The sequence below is a fragment of the Rhinolophus sinicus genome, linkage group LG04, assembly GCF_036562045.2.
Source record: "Rhinolophus sinicus isolate RSC01 linkage group LG04, ASM3656204v1, whole genome shotgun sequence".
Taxonomy (NCBI): domain Eukaryota; kingdom Metazoa; phylum Chordata; class Mammalia; order Chiroptera; family Rhinolophidae; genus Rhinolophus; species Rhinolophus sinicus.
In genome coordinates, this window is record NC_133754.1 from 141,223,618 (window position 1) to 141,251,447 (window position 27,830).

At 40.2% G+C, this 27,830-nt stretch overlaps 1 protein-coding gene across 1 annotated transcript in view; it reads left to right on the plus strand.

Moving 5' to 3' along the window:
- Positions 1–27,830, plus strand: part of PGM5 (phosphoglucomutase 5) — a 177,557-nt gene that overhangs the window by 110,442 nt on the left and 39,285 nt on the right. Inside the window, exons 8-9 of the mRNA XM_019730342.2 lie at positions 12,565–12,700; positions 21,940–22,123. Of these exons, the coding sequence (XP_019585901.1) occupies positions 12,565–12,700; positions 21,940–22,123 (320 nt within the window). The remainder of the gene's footprint in view (positions 1–12,564; positions 12,701–21,939; positions 22,124–27,830) is intronic.

Below are 27,830 nucleotides of genomic sequence, written 5' to 3' on the forward strand. Positions count from 1 at the left end.
GCTGGTCATAATGATAGAATTTCAGGTTATGTTGGGGTTTCTGAAGCACATTCCTCCTGGGGAATTTTCTCCTTTTACCAAAGTCCTTTAGATTCTAGTAGCATTACCATCAATGGTGAAAGAAGGATGGCATGCATCTTTGTTTCCTTGGAAAAAGAGCAACCGTGCCAAGCACTCTCAAGTACTACTGTGTGAATTCAGAATGTATAGATGGCAGCTCTGCTCAGGACAGTTAAAACTGTTATAGCTTTTCTCTGCTAAGGCCCTAACAAATGGAACAGTTTCCTTCTCCTTTTGTGTTCTTGGGGTCTAAACCAGTGACTGACTCAAACACTCATTGATTCTACGTTGTATATAATAATTCTACCTTCTGGTTATTCAAATAACACAAATTTAACAACTGGGATGGAACTGGTGAGTCCAGGTTATCTCTCTCTGTCTTTATAAGCATTTATTGAGTGCTTCTAATCTATCCCATAATTATAGTCTTTAAAATCAAAGGATCAATCCAGGTATTACATTTATACCCTTAGTAATAAATATTTGCTTACTTCAATTTAATAAACATGGATGAAGTACTTATATTATACAAGGCACTGTATTATATGGCATATAGAATGCAAAATGCTTAAGACCATACTCTTAAGAAACTCAAGACCTTTAGGGTACATAATTAGAAAGGTGCACAGGTGACTCCTCCACAGAGCAGAAACTTTAAAGTTCTACAATAGAGAAATAGACAAAATACGATGGGAGATGAGAACAGGAGAAAATGCTTTGGGACTGGAAGTTCAAAGCAGACTTCATGAAAGAGGTAGAAGTTGGGCTAGTTCTTAAAGAATGGAAATCATTTGTGCACATAGAGATGAAAGGACAGGGCCTTGTCAGATGGAGGGAGAAATGTCAAGAAAGGCACAGTGGTGGGAGAAGCAGGGGCCGTGTGTTGTGAGTAGCCAGTTGTTCAATTTGTCTAGAGCAGTGTTTTCCAAATATAAATTAAGACTCATGTGAGATCATGAGATTAGTGTAGTGTCATGAACAGCTCTTAAGAAAATGTAATAGACTAAAACCGATCAGAATGCAGTGTGTTTAGTAAAGGTAAATGTTATAGATACCCATGTGCAAATTTACATGTACATAGTTCTCATGGCAAAATGTATGTGTTTTGGGTCATGGCCAAAAATGTCTGAAAAAGACTGATCTATAGCAGTAGTTGGCAAACTTTTTCTGTAAAGTGCCAAATAGTAAATATTTTGTGCTTTGCAGACTAAGAGGCTACGTACTGTCTCTTTCGCAATTACTCAATTCTACCACTGTAGCACAAAAGCAGCCATAAACAATACATAAACAAAAAAGAATGCTGTGTTCCAATGAAAATTTACTTACATAAATAGGCCTCAGTCCAAATTTGGCCCATGGGCCGAAGTTTACTCACCTCTGATGCAGGGTAGGGTAGAGAAGGGAGTATCATGCAACAGAACTGGAAATATGAGTGAGGAGGGGCCAATTTTTGAAGCCCTTTGCCTGCCCGGCTTAGACATTGGGACTTGACTCAACTGGAAATAGGAAACCATGGTCTGCATAGGAGGGAGGTCCCCTTGCAGACACTTTTCAGTAAGCTTTGCTTTCATACAGTTATGCTGATTGAAACATGTAAGCTAGACTAGAAGGGAATTTGAAAAATCTCTCACTGTTATATTTGTCTATCATTTTCCTTTCAAGGAGCACAAAAGATTTTTCAGTATATAGTGTCTTAAAGGTATTGCGTCCTCCATCATTCTTCAGTTTCAGGTGACGCTAGCCTGATTTGACAGATGAAGCTCCTGAACCCAAGAAGTAGTTATATGACTCACCCACGGCTCCAGAGCCCAGAAAAGGCCTCCACTTGAATTAGATTACAGTGGAACTAAAAGACAGGTCTCCTGCCTGAGATACCACACCAGGTGTGGTCCCGGAAGTCTAGAGGCCCAGGAATGTGAGGCTAAAATTACATTCAAGGCCCTTGCCTTCCACTTATGGACAAGCCATGTGGCCCCTCTGACCTTCACTTCCAACCTGTAAAAGTCAACTGGTCACCCGAGCTTCCTTTTTACCTTGGGATGTGGTTTTCAGAATCAAGTAATTTACCTAATTAATGGAGGAGAAAGTGGAGAGACGGAAAGGTTTTAGACCTGAGACTCGGGAAATGCTTCTCAAATTTAACCAGACCTTTTCAAGTGGAGGCCTTGTTCAGTATCCCTGAGGCATGGAGCTGTGTACCAACTAGGAATGCATAGTTTAGTGCCAGGAAAGCTTGAAATTACAGATCTGCCTCAGGTTCAAGAATGCCAGGCTTTTTGTCTGAGATGAGCAGGATAGATCCTGGGTGGAAAGTCCCCTTGCTGGCCTCTTGAGCACCCAGGGCATTCCAAGGTAACAAGCTGGTGACAGGATCAAAGTTCAGGCTTCCCTCCTATGGAAAAGCCCAGGCCCTAGACGATAGGAAATCTGCATTTATTGCTCTGCCAGAGAACCAAGATCATTTGAGAAGCGAAATAATCTTTTGTGCTGGGACCAGGTATGCACCCACTTCCTAGGAAGGGCCCTGGAAAACTGCTTTACAGAAAGAGAAGAGAACACTTTATAAATCCTCAGATTTCAATGGAAGAAAACGGTTCACCTCAATGGCATTGTGGCTACTTTTCTAAAGTTCTAAGTTTGAAGAAATCTATACCTATTCCTGTACACAAAAGGGGATATACTGAAATACTAAAACTAAGATCTAAACCAAAAACTTTGAAGTTTTTTTGGCATTTGTTGATGATGTGCTACTAGTTCCCATCATTGTCATCAGTTTTCTAAGAAGTCATACCACTTGGGAAGTGTATAAATTGTCACAGCTCAGAGCTTGTCCTGTTATAGGTAACACCAAAGAATTACTCTCTTTGTGAATACCTGGAAGAGCTACAAGCTTGACCACCATTTTGAGTATTACTATTACTTTTATTATGTATTTTTAGAAAGCTAATGTCAATAGCCATACAAATTTGTTAAATAGAATCAGGCAATATAACAATTTTTATTGTTTCTGAGAATGTGTTCTCTGTTGAGTTTTTCACAATAATAATAGTTATCTTTTTAAAATGGGCACTTAGTATATGCCAGGGCATTGCTAAAGCCTTTTGTATACATCCATCTCTTTCTGGACATTTGGAATTGAATCCAGGTCTCCTAGTACCAACATGACTTGTCCATCATTGTCACACCAACTTTTCCACTGTGAACTCCAGAGCACAGCCTGGTGCTCTTGAAGTTAGCTATTCTTACATCAGTTTCTAGCACAAAAAGAAGAGGCCCAGGGCATGTGTATTCCATGTCACAGGAAATCTCGAGTATCTTTCTAGTCTCTTGAGATTTGCCAGATCCCTCTGCTTGCCATGCAGAAATTGTAAATGCCCTGAGAACAGGGCCATGGCTATCTCATTCAGCTCTATTTCTCTGATATATGGTAGGCCTTGAGTAAGTGTTTGTAGGATGGATGGAAGGATAGAAAGATGGACAAAAGGATAGAAGGATGGATGGATGGATGGATGGATGAAAAGAAAGAAGGAAGGAAGGAAGAAACAAAGACTTCTTATTTTGGTATTTCTTCTTTGCATTATTAGTAGTTATGTTTTTATCATTCTTGAGTGAATATATTTCTGGAGATCCAGGCATTAGGGTATCCCAAGATTTGGGAGGATTCATGAAAACAAAACCACACAAATATACACCAGTTGGAAGGGGTGAGGAGTGATATTATGAAATATAGTAAAATCAGAATTATATAAAAATTTAAAATAAAGCTTAGCTAGTTTTAATTGTCATATAATTATCAACACAAATTAATGTCTAACAAAGCATTTCTAGAAAGACTTTTTCCCCAAACCTGCATGAATGAACAGATTATAAATTTCAAATACTGTCAAGTATTTGTAATTTATTTTATTAACTTGTTTATTTCTTGTGTGGGATTGCTAACAATTACCTATAAATAGCCACATTCAACAGTGGGCTAGGGATCTTTTATATGTGCTAAATTCTGACGGCCTTTGTCCTAGACATTCTCTGCTCTATTGTCTTATGGTTTGTGTTACTGACTTATTCCCTGGTTATTTTATGAATGGACATTTTACATCCCCTAATGGTTATACAGTTAATAATACTTTCAGGGCCATGCCTCTTCCTTCATTTATATTTCACACATGAACTATGTACAGCCTAGCTCAAGATTGGGTTCACAGTCGTGCTGTTGAATAAATATTGAATAGATTTAGCTCCCTCTTATTTATACAATTGTTTTATTTAATAACGTATACTTTTAAAAAGGTGAAAAAAAGGAAAGCCTTAGTTCCCTATCTAGGAGCTCATTAATTCTACATTTGGCTATTTCCATATCTGTCCAAGTCTCTGGAGAAAAAGGCCTATAGATCTGTGAATTTCAGATTATTGAGGTTCTCCCACATTTATTTGTGGCCAGTTTGTGTAAATTTGGCTGGGTAGCAGATGTGATGTGAGGGGGCTGTGATGACAGCATTAGCAGTGCAAGGAGAGCAGTTTCACTGCTGGGCTAGTTGCAACAGGCTGTGTGCACATGTGCAATTCAATCTAGTCTGGGCCAGAGCACAGAGGTGCTGTGATTGACATCCCCAAATGCCGCCTTGTAAAGTCCGAAAGCTGAAACTCCCTTCTGGACCCTTTACAAACTATCAAACCTGGTGCTGGGAAACAGAGTTCCCTCCTGGAGTGGGAAGAATGTCTTCATCCCATAGGATCCTTTTCTTGCGGTCTCCGCGGTTCCAGTTCCATTGATCCTTCAATTCATCCTCTAAGCTGTTGAGAAGTAGCAAGAGGGAGTGTAGTGTGATACCTAAGTGTGGAGCAGAAACAAAGGAATTGGGCCTCTGAGGCGATGTCCACACTTAGCAGTGCACTCTAGGACTGGGATTCCTGGGAAATCACGGCCCTTAGCCACAGACTGAAGGATCCCAAGCAGATTAAGCGTTTCTTTTCACAGTGCCTGCTAAGAGACTTTCAATAAGGGTGCCATCCCTTGGTATTTAAGATTCATCCCGAAAATTGTGCTTCGAGGCATCTCTACCTGCTCTCTGATAGTTGCTAGGTGGCCTCACTGAGAATAAAGTATAATGACTACAGAGTGACAGATCCCCAACCTTGTAATGCAGGCGTGTAATGCAGGCCACTGGAGAGATTTCTGATACAGCTTATGTCCTGTCAAGGAAGAATTCTTAAAGAGTTGTGTTGCTCCCATCAGTAGAGGTGACAAAGAAATGGGATGGGATATATGAGTTAGAAAGTCCCACTGTCACTTACCTTCTTGTGCTTGAGTGCTGGTGTGAGAGAAGTGTGTCAGCTGGCTGGCTGTATTCCCCTCCTCTGGGGTGGATGGCTTGACTGCCTTAGGGCATGCAGATACAATGCTTAGAGCCTCCTGTGCACTATTTCAATGAACTGAAGTAGGGACCATACTGACCCCCGTTTTACAGATAAGGTAACTGAGGCTTAGTAAGGAACGTCAAGCCACAGGCCAACGTCACAGTGCCAGAGCCAGGATTCAAGCCGACTCTCACTGGTGCCACAGTACTCAGCTGCCCCTATTTAAGAAAATGCCAAGAGGTCATTTTCTCCCATCTGGTTATTCTTTTAGGTGGAGAATGAATGCCAGGGGACTTGGGGGAATGGTATATAAACGCACAGCACCAGGAGTGGACAGACTTGGCCCCAATCTTGACTCCCCATCTTTGTGGCTCAACTACCTTGCACAGATCGCTTATCTTCTCTGGGCCTCAATTTCCTCATTTATAAGATGAATCTGTTCAGTGGGATGATCTGTAAAGTGTCTTCCAATGTAATGTCCCAGGTTGCTGCTAGCTGGCTACTTTTAGTGAGGAATGACTCTGATGAATTCTATCAAATTCTATACTAGAGTTTCGCTCAGTAATTTATTTATTCATTCAGTGAATATTTACTGCACACCTCTTGTGAGCCAGGGCCAGGAAGAGTGATGAGTAATTTCAGAGAGAGACCCTTCCCTCAGGGAGTTTACAGGGTGTTGCTATTGTCAGGCTATTGGCCAAAAGCCACAGCATATTTGTGTCAATCATCGTCGTCGTCATCATCATCATCATCATCATCATCATCATCATGGTTGTCATCAAATTTATTGTTACATAGTATTATTATTGGTAGCCATGTTGCCCACAGCACAGGGTGAGGCACATCTGTCAGTTACTGCCTTTCTGAGCAGCAAACAAACCTTTCTGAGCTGACAGCAGGCTGTGACCTGCTTATATGCACCAGAGTTTGTTCTCCAATAGGTGAAAATTTTAGTGCATTTTTAAAAAAGTGTTTATTTTTAACCATGGAAAAGTGACAATTTTTCCGTGAGTCTTGCTGGTTGGCTAGATTTAAAAAGCTGAATTATGCAGTTTGAGACATGGAAAAAAAGAAAAAAACACCTGTCACAATTCTGTAGCATGTTCTCTAATCTTGGATTCATCTGCAAGGCATGTCCCCCAATTTCCCCTAATAACTCTACTATTTTTAAAAGACAAATCCTTGTCTTGAGTGGATAAAAAGAGGATGGGAAGATTTTCACTGAAAATTAATGAAAACTTCATTTGCAAATTAAAAGGGTAAATTGATACGAGAGGAGAAGTAAAGGGAAATTTGGCAACTTTTCCTGCATGTCTAATGTGAGAAGGAAGAAGCGCAAATTCATTACCCAAATCCTCAGAAGGGCTGCCTCCGCCCTAACCACGTGAGGCATTGTATCTGCTTTATTGCAATTCCCAAGACCCACTGTCATTATCGGGCGATTCTAGTAGTAAAGTCCATGGTGTCCGAACCAAACTGCCCAGGTTGAATCTTCTTTTTACTACGTAATCACTGTGTGACCTCTTACGAATGACTTCACCTCAATCTCTTATCGGTAAAAAGGAGCTATCAAATTATGAAAATTAGGTAATAGATGTTTAAAATGAGTTTAGTGACTGGTGCTTTACTGTTATTCTTCCAAGAATGGAATTTATCTCGCTTTGCAGTTCTGCTTCAAGAGCAAATACACACACACACACACACACACACACACACACACACACACACATATCCCCTGTCATTTCTGGCTCCAGGAAATGTGTGTGCTAAGGTTACGTGCCAAATGTGCACATATCCAAAAAACCATCAGGAACCTCTTTGAGTGAGTGGCCTTTCTTATTAGATGACCTACCATCCTGGTTTGCCTGGGACTGAGGTTTTCCAGGATATGGGACATTTCATGCTAAAACTGTGAAAGTTCCAGGTAGATCAAGGTGAGTTGGTTGCCCCAAAGTTGACAAAACCCTCACAAGTTTTCCAGACAACAGTGCAGGGAGAAATGGTAATACTGAACCTGACTTCAGCGAGAGCCACCCACCTGAGCAAGGCCAGTGGCATCCACTGAACTAGAGACCCATGGCTAATTTGTTCAACTCCAAATTTAAACCAAAAGAGAAAGAGGCCTATCTCACTACGTCTAAGTGATCTGCCCCCAACATAGGACTAGTTTGAATACCCTTCACCTTAAGCAGCCAGCGGCTCTCAACCCTGGCTGTCCATGAGAATCACCCAAGGAGCTTAAAAAAAAGAAAAATTACTGATGCTTGCGTCCTATTACCAAAAATTCTGAGCATCGGTATCTATAAGTTCTTTAGGTGATTCTAATGTGCAGCCTGAGCTGAGAATCACTAACCTGTGTTTCATCTTGGAGTCAGCAGCAGGTCCAAACTGATTTATATTTTCCTAATGGACAGATTCAGGCTTTCCTGAGCTGTCTGCTGAGAAGACTTGATCTGTTAGTAGTAACATATGTGATGTTTTGTTGAGTTGATTTGCCCATGCTGAGATTTTCATTGGAAGAAAATTCCTTTGAAAAGTTTGAGTACTGTCTTTATTTTCCCCTTTTCTTTTGTGAGGTCACTATACTGATTAGTGTAATGCCTCGGTCAAATAATATGATTTAAAAGCTTGAGAAAATTCAAAGTCTAATTTGGGTAGAGGGAGAATAGGGATGTTTCTGATGAGAGAACAATAGTCCCTCTTTTTTGTACCAATTTTTGCTGGAATCATGGCAGGGACGAGCTGAGTGCCCTCTTCCTAGCATCTGGGTAGGGGACAGCTGCTTCAAGCTGGGCTGGCCTGGATGGAGGAAGGCAAAGTGAATGGTACTTCCACGCTTTGGGAATATGGGTAAAAGCTCCTTGCAGTGTCATCAGCCAGGTGGCAAGCTCTGGCTGCACCACCAGCCAGGAACCCAGAGGAAGCAAGCTTCAAAAGTTGTGCTGGCATTATTCATTGCTAAAATGAAATGAGCTATGAAGCCATGAAAATTCATGGAAGAACTTTAAATGCATATGACTAAGTGAAAGATGTGAAACTGAAGAGGCTCCATGCTGTATGAGTTCAACTAAATGATAATCTGGAAAAGGCAAAACCATGAAGAATGGTGAGAAGATTAGTGGTTGCCAGGGGCTAGGAGGGAGGGAGGATGAATAGGCCAGACACAGGGTTTTTCAGGCAGTAAAACTCTTCTGTATGACACTATAATGATGCCATTATGCATTTGTCGAAACCCACAGAATGTGCACTACCAAGAGTGAACCCTAACATAGACTATGGACTCTGAGTGATAATGATGTGTCAATCAGTGTAGGTTCCTCAGTTGTAACAAATGTCCCACTCTGGTGGGGGACGTTGAATATGGGGGAGGGTAGTATTTATGTGGGGACAGGGAATACAGGCTACCTGCTGGTACTTTTTGTTCAGTTTTGCTATGGAGCTAACACTGCTCTAAAAAAAATAGTCTTAAAAAAATTGTACTGGCAATAATGTGTATAAATGTTCCAGTATAAGAATTTTTTTGTTTCTGGGATCTCATGTTTTAAAGACAGAGCAGATGTGAACATGTGAAGTGAGGAAGTAAAGAAATATCTCATTTGCTTTTTTCCCCAAACAACTCTTTAACTGTTCACAGAATGTTGGGATTTTGCCTGGGAAAAAAAGGGGGTGAAACGCAGGCCGGGTGAGCCCCTCTCCACATGTGGTCAGCAACAGTAGAAATGGGCACCGGGGCTTCGGACGTGCATCTGAAGCTTTGTCCTTCCTAGTGGGGTCTCTCTGTGAGGCAGGCAAACCCCGTCCCCCAAGCCAGGCTTGCCCCACGCCCAATGTTGACAGCGCAGCAGTGGGCCTCCTTCCTTCTCCTTCCTCACTTTCTGTCAGGTCCTGAAGGACATCCCGGATCCTCATCCTGAGACCACAGGGTGGGGGTCACAGTCACTCTCCATGCTCCTAGAGACTATTACTCAGCCTGAGAAATGGGATGATCAATGGGTTCGAAGTTCCTCACCTGTTCGTAAGTGGTATTGATCCCGTTAGTATCCCGACTAGCTCTGGCTAAATGGAATTTAATGTTTGCAAATGGGAATTTCTACACACCATTGATACCTTAAAAATGTATTTTTTTTCTTATTATGAAAATAATACACATTTATTGTGCAAATACCGCAAAAGAAGAAGCAAACCAGCTGCGATTCTCCCACTTCACAGAGAATAAGTGTTAATGGTTTGGTGGAGCTGCCCCCAAAGCACACTGTGAGCATCCAGTGGGAACATCTGTATAAGGGCAGCAGCATCAATGTCTCTGTCCCCACCTCAGCGATCTGTGAAGAACACAATTTTACTTCATCCTTGGCCCCTTATGAATCTTGACAGATGTATAACTTGTAGGCATGTATATCCAAGCCAACCCACAGTCTGCTATGCAGTTGGCTACGAATGGCTGAGGGGTGTGTGTGTGTGTGTGTGTGTGTGTGTGTGTGTGTGTATGTATGTTAATCTTGCTAAAATAACTTTATGTCTCTCTACTGCTAAATTATGACATCTTATTTCACAGAGTTAATAGTATCTAATGGCTCTATCTCCATGTAATGTAATCCAGCTGGAGATGCAAGGTATGCAAAGCCCATGTTTTAGAACAACAGGGTATTTTTCTTTAGCCAGTAAATAAAAGTGATTTTTATTTTTTTTTAGCTATAAAAGGACAAAATGTTTTAAAATTATTCCACTGGGCAAGGTTTCCTAGATTTTTTTTTTTCTTTTGCACTTGGCTATGGAGCTAACCCAGCATCTTCCAAACTCCTTCCATTTTTGTCGCAGTGTGAAGAGTTCACTGGGATGAGACTAGAGTCACTCCATGGTGTGATGATTAAAATCCAGGGTCTTCTTAACCTAACGGCAGCTGCAACCAGACATCTAAAGTGTGGTCAGCAGACCACGGACCGGTGTGTAGGCAAAACTAAAGACTGATCCTTTTTCCTTTCAAATATTTCTGCTGCCCTCTCAAGGTTGTATGGTTTTGTTTTGTTTGGTTTTTGAGAAAAACATTTAACACTATAAATGTAACAAGAAGGGTCAATAGTTCCTAGCTTCACTGAGAAGTTATTAAAGATGTTTAACTTAATTAAGAGATTGTTTCAGCGTTTTCAAGGTTTAAGCAGCCCTGTGACTGTGAGGTTTCCCTTTTTGATTTTCTACCAATGTTTCAGAGCCCTGAAACCCAAGAGCACTGTTGTCCATTCTCATTGCTCTATTGCAAGAAGAAATGGTCCATCCCCTGGTCCCAGTCCCCTTCTTAAGACATTGCTATTGCAAGAGACAGAGGATTAAATTACATGAATAACAGAACAGTTTGCCTCAGTGTATGTACTGAGGAGTCAGCATCATGTTGGTTCTTTATGTGAATTACCAACAACACGGTCATCAGCAACTGCTGTTGTAACATCCCAGTCACTGCTCTAAATATCGAGGCATGTTTGGTCTCTCCATCCTGACAGTCACCCCATGGAGTAGGACCCATTATTGTCCCTATGTTGCAAGCAAGGACAGCAAGTCACACAAAGGTAGGTGGCTGAGCCAAAATTGGAACATGAAAAATTTGACTTGAGAGCCTGCCCTCTGAACTTGATTAAATTGATACAACCCCACAAGATTGGTGATGGTATCGCCATTTTACAGATCAGAAGTTGGGGCTCAGAAATACTAACATCTTGGCTGTAACTTCTCACACCTGGGAAGTAGCAGCATTTGGTTTAAAATCTTAGTCCCAAAGCCTTCCCGGCACCTTCGCCACTGTACCACGTTTCTTACACTACAACATGTTCCTTTGTACCCAGGGCTTTGTTCACGTCAGAGTAATCTTACAATTGGCCAACAGACGGATGCTTAAATGCATCTATAAAACATTCTTCTGGGTTCTTCTTTGTACAGGAAGCTACCTGTTTAGATTTTATTCTTCATTCTTGTGAATGCCACAATATGAACTACATCTCTTTCTATAGAAATAGCTATAGGATTAAACTTCCAAGGTTATTCCTGCCTCAAGGACTTTGTGCTTGCTGTCTCTCCACTTGAAATGTTTTGCCCCAAGATCTTGGCATGGCTGACTCCTTCTTCTCAGATGTAAACTCAGATGTCTTCACCTCAGTGGGGCTGTCCCTGACTACCTGTATTAGTTTTCTAAGGCTGCCATAACAAATGACCACAAACTGGGTGGCTTAAAACAACAGAAATGTATTCTCTCGTAGTTCTTGAGGCCAGAAGTCCAAAATCAAGGTGTGATCGGGGCCATGTTCCCTCTGAAGGCTCTAGGGGAGAATCCTTCCCTGCCTCTTTCAATTTCTGGTGGCTCCATGCATTCCGTGGCTTGTGGCAGCTTAATTTCAGTCTCTACCTCTGTCTTCACATAACCTGCTCCTTTGTATTTCTTCTCTCTGTGTCCCCTCTTCTTCTAAGAACACTTGTCATTGGATTTAGGGCCCACCTGGCAGTCCAGGATGATCTCATCTCAAGATCCTTAACTTAAGTATATTTGCAATTTGGCTCTTTCACAGTCACAGGTTATGGGTAGATATATCTTTTGGGGAGCCACCATTCAACCCTACTCTAGGTAAAATACACTACTCTAGGTATAGCAATCTTTGCTGCTGTCACACTCTGTGACATCATCACCCAGTTAATTTTTTATATAGCCCTTGTGCTTACTTGATGCATCGTGTTCTTTAATTTGTCTACTCTTCAGTTGTTGATGTTTTCCACCTACTTGAATTTAAGCTTCATGAGAAAAGAGCTATCTTTTTCACTGATGTATCCCTGGTACCTAGAGCAATGTTTGGTATATTATAAGGATCACCAAATATCTACTGAATGAATGATACCATTGGGTAAATATGATATCAATTTGGCTCTTTAGTCGCTTCAAGAGTTTACAGGATTTTATTTTATTTTTTGATATTGTTTTGTACTATCAGAATTTTGGTTACTTGTTTTTGGAAATGTAAGTATATTATGGGACATATATTTAACACAATGAATAAATATATCCAACCATTTCAATATAACACTCAATTGCTAACTGGTCGTCATAGTTCATTTAGCTTTTACTTTTCCCCCAGGAACAAATCCTCAGCAGAACATTTCTTTCTCCTTTAGGCTCCGATCACCTCCGGGAGAAAGATGGCCTTTGGGCTGTCTTGGTCTGGCTCTCCATTATTGCTGCCCGGAAGCAGAGTGTGGAGGAAATTGTCCGAGATCACTGGGCCAAATTTGGCCGCCACTACTATTGCAGGTGAGAAGGGTAAAGGTCTCTCTATGGATCCTGGGAAACTACTCTTAGGGAAGGTTCTAAAACAGATGGGCTAGAACACAGACGCTGGAGCCAGATAACCACGATAGGTGATTGGGGGGGGGGGGGTGTCAAGGACTACCAAACTGGAAGGCACAGATTTCCCCTCTGCAAGTGACATCCTTTTGTAATCTCCCCATCAGTGCCTATAAGGTGGGCAGTCATCTCAAGAGGGAATCTGAATTGCAGAACCTTGAAAGGTTCTTTGCCACCCATGAGTTGTGGAGTCAAACCAGAGACTTTCTTTGTTGGTTCATAATTATCAAGGAAGGGGACAGAGACAGAGGCTACAACAGATTGGGGTGCTTTTGTAATCATCTCCCCTAACTTTGTCTTACCTCCCCACTAATGGTTCAAACAATGTCCAAAATGCCTGAGCTGGCACCCTCTGAAGGGGCCACACGATTCGTGAGCCCCAGATTTTGCCAAAGTTTTGTCCCCATGAAAGGAGGTACAGAAAAGGGAAATATTACCCTGGAAAGGAGAAAGGGGAAAAGTCAGTGGTTAAGAGCTTAGGGTTGGGGGTCTCTATCACTTTTCTGTTCTTTAAATAAGTGAGTGGGCAGAGACTTCTGGCTGCATGGTGCCTGCTAGATGTGTGTCCCTAGGACCAAGCTGTGGTTTAAGGAGAACAGTGGTAGGAAAGGATGTTAGGAAAGAATATGGGATGAGGCAGGCAAGGGAATCCTTGGGTAGTCTTAGAGGCTCTCTTTGTGTTAAAAACAGAGATTGCATTTCATTTGCTTTGCTTATGAATAGCCAACTATTTTGGATCTTTGGTTGTGTTTCAAGAGCTTGAGGAACAGAAATAAAGCTTTAGATTTCCCTTATAAGGTGATTGTTTCTTGTCTTAAGAGGTCATTATTTAGATAAATATCAGAGAATAAGGAAGCCTGTGGTTTTACTCATTAAAATAAAAGACTGCAATTCTCTGGGAAATATAGACGACATAATATTCTTAGTTGCTGTTTAGTCATGAAAGCTAAAGATACGAGAGCCTACAAACTATGTCAAATTATTCACTGTATCATAAAATAAGGACTCTCAAGGCAGGTGGGAACTTGTTTTATTCACTAGTATTTCTAACAAGTGCCAAAAAATCCTGCTTCTTGTGAGCTGTCTTGGCATACCAAGGGGCTAATTGGAACAGCAAATCCTCCTATTGCATAAAACTGTTTTTAAAAGTTCACCCTGATAAAATATATTATGATTGCCAACTTCTGGCTTAGTGAGATCGCTTTGAATCAGGGATGTCTTTCTCATAATTTGTGGAATGATTATGTAGCTTTCTGCCAGTGTTTTGAAGTGTTATGATAAGTGTATTTATAATATAGTTCAGGTTTTGTGGCCAGGAGCTTACATGATAATTGCATTTTTCATAACAAATACCATATTAGAGAATATAATGCAATGGAGATTAGAATTCTTGTTGGACATTGAATTATGTTTCAGGTTTCTATCCAAAAAGATCACAAAGATAAAGAAAAATGGAGGAGGAGAGGGCCAAATCTGAGAACGCATTTTTTCTGGTAAAATCTGCTCATGCCCCACCTTGGTGACTCTCTGGGACCCCGCCCTGCCTAGCTAGTGTGGCATTGCCCAAGGCACTCTTAGTTCTTGAGTGGCCAGCCCCACCCTGCAAACTGCAAGAGCTTCTATAGCCGCCGGCGCCCTGTGGTGGCTTGTGAAACTTTCGGTGGCAGGCAGTCAGCCCCAGCTCGTGCTGCAGCCTTTCCTGGGGTGGGAGGAGGGACTCTCGGGAAACTGCGGGCACAAGGTGAGCGGTGGCTGGCTGTGGTGTTTTCTGAGTGTTTTGCAGTGTGACTAGAAGGTCAGCACTGTCGCAAGAACTGAACCTGCATTAATTTTGTGAAAACCACTGGCCCCACCAAGGTGACTCCCTGGGAACCTGCCTTGCCCTACTCGGGTGGCATCGTAGGGGGCACTGTCACCACCAGGTCAACGAGTCAAGCCCACGCACCTAAGGAGGCTCTTTCAGTGGCTGAGCCTTACTGGCAGCCGGCAGGTGGCAACAGGCCTAGGGGGATCTGGGCATTTTGCTAAGCTGCTTCAGGCCCGATACTGGTGGCAGCCAGCCTTTGTTCACACGAGTGCCACCCCTACATGCTTCCTGGTCCAGCACAGGCAGCATCCAACTGCATGTAGCTTTGTAGCTTCTACTAGTTAGCCCTGGGCAAGTCACAGGCAAGGCTGAAATTGGCCTGCATGGGAGCACCTCCCAGGAAGCACCCAAAATAACACACTCAGAGGCCAGCCTCAGACCACACCAGAGTACTACCTGATTAACCCCAAAAGTGGAACACCCAAAGGGTAGTATCAAAGGCACTAGAGCCATGGGGGAATTCCACCTCTAAGGGGCCATTCCTCACACAGCAGCTCATACATTGTAGGCATAGCCAATCATCACAGCCAGTGAAGCTGAGAGTCAATCCCACCTACTGAGGCACCAAAAGCAATCAGTGCTCAACTGCCATAGGAAAATACATGCAACACACACAAGGGACACTTCTGGAACACACATATGGGTAATCAGGGAAACTGTGCCATTGGACCACACAGGACACATATTACATAAGGCCACCCAGGAAAGACTGAGAGACATAGGAGATCTACCTAATACATAGAAGCAAACACAGAGAGGCAGCCAGAATGAGGAAACAAAGAAACATGACCCAAATAAAAGAACAGGAGAAAATTCCAGGAAAAAAACTAAATGAAAATGGAAACAACTGACCTGCCAGAGACAGAGTTTAAAACAATGGTTGTAAGAATGCTTAAGGAACTTAGTGAGAACTTCAACAAAGAGCTAGTAAACATAAAGGAGGACATAGAAACCATTACAAAGAACCAGTCAGAAGTGAAGAATACACTAGAAGGAATCAACAGCAGATTAGATGAAGCAGAAGTTCTAATGAGCAATTTAGAAGACAAGGTAGCAAAAAACACCCAATTGGAACAACAAAAAGAAAAAAAGGATAAAAAGAAAACCAAAGGTAGTTTAAGGGACCTCTGGGACAGCATCAAGTTTAACAGCATTCGCATCACAGGAGTAACAGACGGAGAAGAGAGGGAGCAAGGGATCAAGAATCTATTTGAAGAAATGATGACTGAAAACATCCATAACTTGGAAAAGGAAATAGACTTACAAGGTCAAGAAGTGCAGAGAGTCCCAAACAAGATGAACACAAACAGGCCCACACAAAGACATACCATAGTTAAAATGGCAAAGGTTAAAGACAAAGAGAGAATCCTAAAAGCACCTAAAGAAAGACAACTAGTTACTTACAAAGGAGTCAGCTGATTTCTGAACAGAAACTTTGCAGGTCAGAAGGGAGTGGTAGAAAATATTCAAAGTGATGAAAAGCAAGGGCCTACAACCAAGACTACTCTACCCAGGAAGGCTATCATTTAAAATGGGAGAAGAAATAAAGAGCTTCCCAGACAAGAAAAAGCTAAAGGAATTCATTACCACCAAGCCAGTATTACAAGAAATGTTAAAGGGATTTTCTTAAGAAGAAGAAGGGAGAAAACAAACAAAAGAAGATAAAAAATGAATAATAAAATGACAGCATCTATATACCTGTCAGTAATCACTTTAAATGTAAATGGATTAAATGCTCCAATCAAAAGACATAAGGTCATTGAATGGATAAGAAAACAAGACCTATGTGTATGCTGTCTACAAGAGACCCACATCAGATCAAAAGACACACACAAACTGAAAGTAAAAAGATGGAAAAAGATATTTCACGCAAATGGAAATGAGTAAAAAGCTGATATAGCAATACTTATATCGAGCAAAATAGATTTTTAAAACAAAGACTACACTAAGAGACGAAGAAGTACTTTACATAATAATAAAGGGATCAGTCCAACATTACATATCCAACATAGTAAACATTTATGCACCCAACAGAGGGGCACATAAATATATGAAGCAAATACTGACTGACACAAAGGCAGAGATAAACAGTAATACCATCATAGTAGGGCACACTTTAACATGCCACTGATAACAATGGACAGATCTTCCAGACAGAAAATCAATATGGAGACAGCAGCCTTAAGTGACATACTAGACTAAATGGATTTGATATTTTTAGAGCATTTCACTCAGAACCAGCTGAATATACTTCCTTTTCAGCTGAATATACTTCCTTTTCAAGTGCACACGGAACATTTTCCATGATAGACCACATGTTAGACCACCAATTTAATAAATTAAGAAGATCAAAATCATATCAAGCATCTTCTCTGACCACAGTCGTGTGAAACTAGAAATCAATTACAAGAAAAAAACTGAAAAACACACTAGCACATGGAGGCTAAATAACATGCTACTAAATAATGAATAGGTCAACAATAAGATCAAGGAAGAAATCAAAAGATACCTTGAGACAAATGAAAACGAAAACACAACGACCCAAAATCTATGGGACACAACAAAAGCAGTCCTAAGAGGGAAATTCATAGCAATGCAGGCCTATCTAAAGAAACAAGAAAAATTTCAAATCAACAGTCTGACTTTGCACCTAAAGAAACTGGAAAAAGAACAGCAAACAAAGCCCAAAGTGAGTAGAAAGAAGGAAATAATAAAGATCAGAGTGAAGATAAACAAAATAGAGGCTTAAAAAAAATACAAAAGATCAATGAAACCAAGAGGTGGTTCTTTGGAAAGATAAACAAAATTGATAAATCCTTAACCAGACTCATCAAGAAAAAAAGAGAGAGGACCCCCAAAAATAAAACCAGAAATTAAAGAAGAGAAGTGACAACAGATGCCACAGAGATACAAAAAGTTTTAAGAAAATGCTACAAGTAGTTATATGGCCAACAAATTGGACAATCTGGAAGAAACTGATAAATTCGTAGAAGCATACAATCTACCAAGACAGAATAAAAAAGAAACAGAAGATCTGAACTGACTGATTACTACTTAGGAAATCAAATCAGTAATCAACAAGCTCCCAACAAACAAAACTGCTGGACCAGATGGCTTCACAGGTGAATTTTACCAAACATTCAAAGAAGAATTAACACCTATTCTTCTCAAACTATTCCAAAAAATTCAAGATGAGGGAAGGCTCCCTAGCTCATTCTATGAGGCTAACATTACACTGATTCCAAAACCAGACAAAGATATTACAAAAAAATAAAACTATAGGCAAATATCCCTGATGGACATAGATGCAAAAATCCTCACCAAAATATTAGCAAACCAAATTCAGCAATACATTAAAATGATCATACACCGTGATCAAGTGGGATTTATTCTAGGGATGCAAGGTTAGTTCGATATATGCAAATAAATTAGTGTGATGCACCACATAAAAAAATTAAAGATAAAAATCATATGATCATATCAATAGATGCAGAAAAAGCGTTTGACAAAATCCAGCATCTGCTTATGATACAAACTCTCAGCAAAGTGGGAATAGAGGAAATATAGCTCAACATAATAAAGACCATGTATGACAAACCCACAGAAAACATCACACTCAATGGGGAAAAGCTAAAAGCATTCCCCTTAAATCAGGAACAAGACAAGGATATCCACTTTTATCCCTTTTATTCAACGTAGTACTGGAAGTCCTAGCCACAGCAATCAGACAAGAAAGAGAAATAAAGACATTCAAAACAGAAAGGAAGAAGTAAAACTGTTATTTGCAGATAACATGATACTGTAGACAGAACCCCAAAGAGTCCACCAAAAACTATTAGATCTGATAAATGAATTTAGTAAAGTAGCAGGACACAAAATTAATATTCAGAAATCAGTTGCATTGTTATACGCCAATAATGAACTACCAGAAAGAAAAATTAAGAAAACAATTCCATTTACAATTGCATAAAAAATATACCTAGGAATAAATTTAACCAAGGAAGTAAGAGACCTGTGCTCAGAAAATTATAAGACATTGAAGAAAGATATTAAAGAAGATACAAGTAAATGGAACCATATACCATGCTCATTCATAGGAAGAATTCATATAGTTAAAATGTCCATACTACCCAAAGCAATATACAGATTCAATGCAATCCCTATGAAAATACCAATGGAAGTTTTCACAGAACTAGAACAAACAATCCTAAAATTTATATGGAACCTTAAAAGACACTGAATAGCCACAGCAATCCGGAGAAAGGAGAGCAAAGCTGGAGGTATCACATACTTGATACCAAATTATACTACAAGGCTATAGTAATCAAAGCAGTGTGGTATTGACATTAAAAACAAACACAGATCAGTGGAACAGAATAGAGAGCCCAGAAATAAATCCAAGCCTATATGGACATTTAATCTGTGACAAAGGAGGTGAGAATATACTTGTACATTGCGATAAAGACAGGCTATTCAATAAATGGTGCTGGGAAAACTGGACAGATACATGCAAAAAACTGAAAATGGACCACCTTTTTTTGCCATATAGAAGAATAAACTCAAAATGGATTAAAGACTTAAATATCAGACCTGAAACTATAGAACTCCTAGAGGAAAATATAGAAAGTAAATTCTCAGACATTACCCTTAGTAATATTTTTACTGATATATCTCCTGGGGCAAGGGAAACAAAGGAAAAAATAAACAAATGGGACTACAACAAACTAAAAAGTTTTTGTACAGCAAAGGAAACCATCAACAAAACCAAAAGGCATCCTATCAAATGAAAGAAGATATTACCAATGATGCATCTGATAAGGGGTTAATATTCAAAATTTATAAAATCTCATACAATTCAACACCAAAAAGCCCAAACAATCTAATTAACAGTTGGGCAGAGGACCTGAATAGACATTTCTTTGAAGAGGACATAGAGATGGCCAATAGACATATAAAAAGATGCTCAATGTCACTAACCATCAGAGAAATGCAAATAAAAACCACAATGAGATATCACCTCACACCTGTCAGAATGGCCACCATCAATAAATCAGTAAACAACAAGTGCTGGCAAGGACGTCAGAAAAGGGAACCCTTATGCACTGTGGGTAGGATTGCAAATTGGTGCAGCCACTATGGAAAACAGTACGGATGTTCCTCAAAAATTAAAAATAGAACTACCTGATGACCTAGCAATTCCACTACTGGGTATTTATCCAAAACACTAATTTGAAAAGATATATGCACCTCTATGTTCACTGCAGCATGATTTACAGTAGCTGAGATATGGAATCAACCAAGATGCCCATTAATAGACGATCAGGTAAAGAAATTGTGGTACATATATACAGTGGAATATTACCCTGTCATAAAAGAGAATGAAATCTTACCATTTGCAACAACATAGACGGACCTAGAGGGTATTATGCTAAGTGAAATAAGTCAGACAGAGAAAGACAAGTACCATATAATCTCACTTACATGTGGAATCTGAAGAATAAAACAAACAAACAAACAAAAAACAGAAACAGACTCATAGATACAGAGAAGAAATTGATGGTTACTAGCTGGGAGGAGGGTTAGAAGGCTGGGTGAGAAAGGTGAGGGGATTAAGAAGTACAAATTGGTAGTTACAAAATAGTCACACGGATGTAAAGTACAGTATGGGGAACACAGTCAATAATAGGGTAATAACTATGTGTGGTGTCAGATGGGTACTAGACTCATCGGGGGGATCACTTTATAAATTGTGTAAATGTCTAACCACTATGTGTACACCTGAAACTATTAAAATAATATTGAATGTGAACTGTAATTGAAAAATATAATCATGGGGATGTAAAGTACAGCATAGGGAATATAGTCAATAATATTGTAGTAACTGTACAGTGTCAGATGGGCACTAGACTTACTGGGGTTATCACTTTGTGAGGTATGTAAGTGTCTGATCACCATGTTGTTTTGTAATAATAATAGTAATAAAAAAGAAATGATAGTAATAAATAATGATAGTAATAAAAAAAAAAGAAAAGAAAAAGGGAGGAAGGAGAGGTAGAATGAAAGGTAAACATTTCCCTCAGCCTCCAGCAAATCAGGTTGAAATAAAGCGATTTCTAGCCTGTTTTCTTGGTGGAGAGGAGATAATAAAATAATTTTGGTTTAACTAATACTGAACCTCAAGACGTATCTGAGAACCCAGGGACGTTCCTTGTAAGAGTTTTAAGCACTGGTGTCTGTCACTGTGCCAACTACTTGGCATGCCTTATCATATTTAAACCCCACAACAATAAATAAGATAGGTGTTATTTTCAGTCATTTTTTTTCCTAATCACCTCTTAGCTCCATTGTTAAACTTGATGATCTTGGCTAGGAGGACTTTTTTTTTTAAATGGAACAATTGTGAAACTTCCAAGTTTCCAAGAGAGTTTTATGGTATGTGGTACTCCTTTCCTCCTCTCTTCACCTCCCTCAATTCCTCTCTCCTCCCTTCCTTCCCTTCCTCCCATCTTTCATTCCACTACCTACAAAATATTTGCTACTTACCAGAAGCAGCAGAGAACAAAACAGGTTAAGGACTCTGGCCTCCTGGAGCTTACAGTTCTTGTGGGCAAAGACAGACAAGAAATAAGTAAACAAATACAGAAACAAGGTAACTACAGGTTGGAGTAACTACCAAAGGGAACTATAAAGGGTAATGAGAGAGGAGGAGAAAGAGAAAGACGTTATCTTAGATGGATTATCAGTCAGAGAACATCACTTTCTGGAGGTGAAGCTAAGCTTGACAACCGAAGGAAGAAACTATACCAGCTATTTGAGTAGCTGGGGAAAGAATATATCAGGCAAAGGGAACAGACAGCAAGAGCCAAGTCCCAGAGGCAGGGGAGGGTGGGGCGTCTGTAGGGACAGGAGAGAGGCCAGTGTGGCTGGAGTATAGTGAGCAAGGGTGTAAGTGGGGCAAAGTCAAGTCAGGAGGTGGGTAGGTCAGATCCCACCTTACAGGGTGAGGGTTTTGAGTCATTCACAGTGTGATGGGCGCTTTTGGAGTCATTTAAAGAAAAGGAGGGACATGACTTGATTTTTACAAGCTCACTCTGGCTGCTACATGAGGAATGGATTATAAGAGCTAGGTGGAAGAGGAAGACCAGTTGGGGGGTACTTTTCTGTGCATTTCTTCCATGAAAACAAAACCAATGATTCAGATGACCTTGAGAGGTCCACCCAAATTGCTGGCTCTCTAACTAGGTTTGTGTTCATCCTGTGTCCTCCCCTGCCCTACCAGGTTTGACTATGAGGGCCTAGAGCCTAAGACGACATATTACATCATGAGAGACCTAGAGGCCCTGGTCACAGACAAGTCCTTCATCGGCCAGCAGTTTGCCGTGGGAAGCCATGTCTACAGTGTGGTGAAGACAGACAGCTTCGAATACGTGGACCCTGTGGACGGCACTGTGACCAAGAAACAGGTATGTGCTAGGAAATCACCAAAACAGGTTATTAGGTAGAGCCGGGTACCAAAGTGTCCTAGAGCTGGAAAGTCTTTAGAGATGATATGAGTATACTCTGAGCTCTTTATTTTACAGATGAGAACGCTGTAGCCAGGAGAGAGGAAAGCCCTTGGTGACGGTTACCTACCTAGTGAGTGGCAGAAGGTAGATTAGAACGCAGGACCCTGAGTTCCTGTCCAGTATCCTTTCCACTTGGTAACTAACAGGCCAGTATCTCAAACAGATATAGACCCAACATTTCTTTCTGCAAAGTTTGCAGCCTGTAGGCTCTCTGTGAGGTGGCCGTTACTGGTGACAGATTCAGATCAGTTTCTGAGAGCAAAAGATCCCTTTCCTTGGGACCCACAGGTACAGGGATGTTTCACCATTTATTACCTTATGTCATTGAGGAATGATAAGTTTAGCCAGATGACTTTGTTACTCCTGGTAGGGAAAAAACAGTGGGAAGATTTGCCCCACAAAACCCCAAAGGAAGATTTATGGTTGAGAATTATTTATGGTTCAGAATTATTATCACCATAGATAACTGGTAAAATCAACCACAATTTCTATTATGGTCTCATCTTTGTGAATTGTGTAAGAGAAGTTGAAAGCTATTATAATATTTTTCTTCTTGGTTTTGTTTGTTTATTGGCGGTGGCAAATAGTGACCAATCTCAGAATATATTTTAATATTTGCAGTGTAAATAAAACACCAAGCGTAATGTTAAGAGGAGTTTCATTCTAAAATCCCTAAGTTCTTATTTTCTTATACATTTTTCATCAAGTACAGACAGCAAAATAAATTAGAAGCTATAAGTTTTGGGGGACTAAATATAATAGTATTTTATTAAAATAGTAATGCTCTTTTTATTTTGGTCAGTATTTCATACATACTCCTTGTCCTATGGTTCCTGGACTTGCAAATCTTCCAAAGCCCAATGGTATCTTGTTACTCTCTTAGTATTCTCTCTCTGGTCTGCTTAGTTTCATGGTGATTTTTTGTCTCTATCAAAATGTCAGTCTTTCATTCTAGAAGGCCTCCTATAGCCAGACAATTTGATTACAGTCTTACTGGAAAGGTCTAGGGTAGTGGAGAACATAGTAGTTAGAAAGCTTAAAGACCCAGAATTGAATCCTATTTCTGCCACTTACGAGTCTGTGACTTTGGGAAAGTTGCTTGATTTCTTTGAGCCACAGTTTCTTGCTCATCTGTAAAATATCTGAGTTGTTTTAGAAATGGAATGAAATGAAACACACAAAAGCCCTTACCTATCCTTTACACTGGGAGCGTACACTACATTTTTGTAGTTAAGTTTTGTTTCACTTTGGAATGCTTCCTTGTAGACTGGATTGAATTCTCTCCCAAATAACACCAGTAATTCCCTGGAGATGTGAAGTCAGGACCTCAGCCCATGGGATCTTTGAGCCTCTGTGCCTTGGATATGTTTTTTCCAGTTTTGTACCACATTCTCACTTCCATTTTATACAGGGACTTCAGAACAAATTTTTCCCAAAGCCAGGGCTCATTTTGTTGTTGTTACTATAAAATCCAAGGTAAAATACGTGCTTTCTGAAGTATCCTTGGGAGGTTTCTGTTCCCCCTTGAGGAAGGCTGGAAACCCTTCTCTGAAGGGATTATCTGTCAGTGCTAGGTTCTGGACTATATCTACTCAAGTAAAGCGTGTCTGTTGAGCTCATTTGTTTTGCTGTTAAATCCACTAATTCTCTATCATGTTCTTCTTCAGTGCACTCAGCATTTGGATACTTTTTCTCTTGGCTTTTCTTTAATCATTCACATCAGGTTAATTCCTCAGTTAGATCTCAAGTGTGGACATTTATTTATTCCATGTCCTCTCGCCTTCAATCCTGAATACTGCTTTCCACTTTTCCTCTGGAATTTATTGATATTTTCTTCTCTCCACACTTTTTCACCTGAGCTCAAACGTGGCCATAAATAGAAAAGTGCTACCAGAACCTACACTTGGGAGTTTCCGTAGTGTAGAAGGAAGGTGGTTGTTTATCTTCCCTGATACGAGGACCCAAGTGACATCTTCAATAACTGGTGGCCCTGAATCACACTGGAGCTTCTCCACAGGTCTGGGTTTGGCTCACTGAGGGTTATGAGAGACCATCAATACTCAGTGGCATTGTCAACAAGTCACAATTGATTCTTTTACCACAGTTGGCCCTGTTGGCGTAGAGGGGGAATTCCTGAATCGTGGGGCTGTTGCTAAACTTCCCTCACTGAGGCCCACGTCTCAGCACTCTTGGGATGTCAGTAGTTATCCATTCACTTCTATGGACAGTTGAGTCTAAGGCACATTTCATGCAACATTATTGCAGCATATACTATCTACTCCTAAAAGACATATTTGAATTTAAATGAACTAATATTATTTTTTAAATAGTCATAAAATACTTTGGTACATTCATTCAATAGCTATTTCTTGAGAGACTACCAAATGCATATTAGTTTTCTTCATGGTGCAATTTTTTAATATAAATATATTACAGCTTTATTGAGATATAATTCACATACCATATAATTCATCCATTTAAAATGTACAAATCAATGGTTTGTAGTATATTTAGAGTTGTTCAGTCATCACCACAGTCAATTTTAGAACATTTTTATCACACCAAAAAGAAACATTATACTCCTTAGCTGTCAGCTCTGTTCCAAGCCCGGGCAACTATTGGTCTACTTTCTGTGTTTATGGATTTTCCTGTTCTGGACATTTTACATAAATGGAATCATACAATACGTGGTCCTTTGTGACCGGCTGCTTTCACTAAGCATAATGTTTTCAGGGTATATAGATATTGCACTATATTTAGTACTTCATTCCTTCATTCCTATTATATTATTCCAAATAATATCACTGTGTAGATATACCACATTTTGTTTATTCACTCATCAGTTAATAGAATTTAGATCATTTCTACTTCGAGGCTATTATGAATAATGCTGTGTAAATGGTCATGTAAAGTTTTTGTGCAGACATAGGTTTTTCAATTCCATTGAGTATATACCTACAAGTGGAATTACTGAGTCAAATGGTAACTCCATGTTTAATCTGCAAAGAAACTGCCATGTGGTGTTCAAAGCAATTGCACCATTTTACATTCCCACCAGCAATATATGAGGTTCTGATTTCTGCACATTTTCACCAGTCCTTGTTATTATCTGTCTTTTTGCTTAGCGAATACTCTATTTTTAAAACAACTTCCTATATTATGGATTATTTAAAATTAAGATAGAAGGGGATTTAATCTTTATAAGGAGAAACAGAATTGTGCCTCACCTAGCAAAACTGAAGGGAAATAGAGTGCCGCATCTCCGTTTGCTGTGGGAGGCAGAAGGCTATGGTCTCTCCAGCAATTCTGTTGTGTTAGAATCAGACAGACACAGGTTTAAAGCCTAGCTTTGTTACTACCTAGATTTGTGACTTTGGGCATGTTACTTAACTTTTCTGAACCTCAACTTGGGGGTGAGGGGCAGGTGACAGTAGTAATAACTAGCATACAGGATTATGGAGAAGGTTTGAGGAAAAAGTCCCCAGGCACAATGGCTGGTACCCATTCAATGCTCAAGAAATATTATTTCCTTTCCCCTTACAAGAATCCTCAAATGACTGAATATCTATTTGCAGAAAGGGTATGAGTAGTGTTTAAGTATTCAGGCTTGAAGTAAAAAATCTTGAGTTTGAATTTTGGCTCTACCACCTCTTTGCTGGGTGATCTTAGGCCAGTTATTCAACCTCTCTGTGCCTTTCTCTCCTTGTCTGTGAAAATAGGAATAGTAATTGTGGTTACCTCGTGCAACCATCGAGAGAATTGTGAGATGATACATATAAAGTCCTGGCACATAATAAACACTAATAAATGGTTAACTAAAATGAGTTATGTTAACAAGAGCATCCTTGGGAGAGAAAGATTTTGGCATTTAAGGAAACATATGATAAGAAAAGAAGGGGGAAAATACCATACAACTTTGCAGGGGGTCATGTGAAGATAAGGGAAGGCCTCTTCAATTTATGAGTTATCTATGAATTGATTCAAAGTCACATTTGTTAGCCTTCCCTAAGTCCCCCTCCCACCTCCAACACCACCCCCCCCCGTTTGCTTCAGAAGGAAAAGGTTTTTTTAAGGCAGCTCAGTCTCCTTTTTGTCCTTAATTTGAGGCTAGAGTCAGGAAACAGACTGTGGGGGAAAAAAAAGCTGTTTCACACATATCTCTAGAGATAAAGAAGAAATGCTTCTCCATCCAAAATGAAATTAAAATCCTGTTCTGGTGATAAGCACCCCCCTCTTCCACCCCACGGCTGTGGAAACGTTCAGCAAAATCTATCCTGCCTGTGAGACCCTGTGGGGGTCATTCGAGGAGCAAGAAGGAAACCCCTGAAGTGTTCAACCCCTGACATGAATTCCCAGGGACCTCCCTAGCCTCTCTATAGCCTGTCGGGTCTCACGGAATTTTCGATGGCTGCCTCCAAATGTCTGAATGTTTGTGGCCCTGGGTGCCAAGAGGAAAGTTGATGTGTACGTTCCATTAAGAAGGCCCCGCAAGAGACTCTGATTTAGAAATACCAATTTCATGAGGAATGATTCAACAACTGCAGTTCCTCCTCCTATCATTTCCATGAGGATATGTCACGGTTTATTTTCAGGTAACATCTAGTCACGTGAATGAATAATGATGGTTTCTTCACACATGAGTAAGAAAAATAAGCCAATAGCTACTATGAGAGAAGGGGAGCCATTTGACCAAATTGCTGACTGATTTAAGAGGTTTCCAGTGTTTGCCTTTTAAAGTGATAGGAAGATGAGGGAAAGTTAGGGGACTCGGTACGGGCGTCCACTCCTGAAGGGTGGCCGCTCTTTCCTCAAGGATGAATTCTTTGTGCAAACATCGAGACTTTCCGTGGTGCCAGGCATTCTCTCCTGCCCCCACCATCAATATCCCAAGGAACATTACCAACAACCAGATTATCTCTTACCATAATCACCACTCCTGGCTCCATGCTTATGAGACTCGCCCAGTTCTGATAGAAGGAATATTCCAATCCTGGTCTTGTGAAGGGCAATATGGTGATGGTGCAAGCACTGATTGATGGCATATTGCCACGACAGTGGCATCCAACAGAACTGTGACCTATATTTTGAAAATTGTCTCTGAAGTGAGAAAACTTGACCTTTCAGGAACAAAATGTATGCAACCAAGTCTCTCTTTATGACTTGTCCAACTCCTGAATTTCTATTTAACAAGATCAAAAATCATTAAATTCTACCAGTGCTGAAATCATTTGCAAGTAACAGTTCAGCTGATATTTAAAAACCTGATGTAAATAAATGCATACCAGTTAGCTGATGGGGAAAACCAAATCCAATTTGATTATGTCAGGCTAACTCTCAGCTTATTAATACCTCTTTGAATTATGCAGGGTGGGTAGACAGATTCTGATATTGTCACAACCTGGAAAAAAGAACCATCTGAAACAAGTTCAGAGAAAAATCACACTTTGAAGACTGATTCTTAAGTCAATTGGCTTTTAGAGTTGTTGTTTTATTATGCAGGAAGGTGTCTGCCCTTTTTAATTTCAGTATTTAGAAATAATAAAGTGAACTGGCAATCTTGAAATCACCTTTCCGTCTGGCATGTGGTGTTTTAACATATACCAGG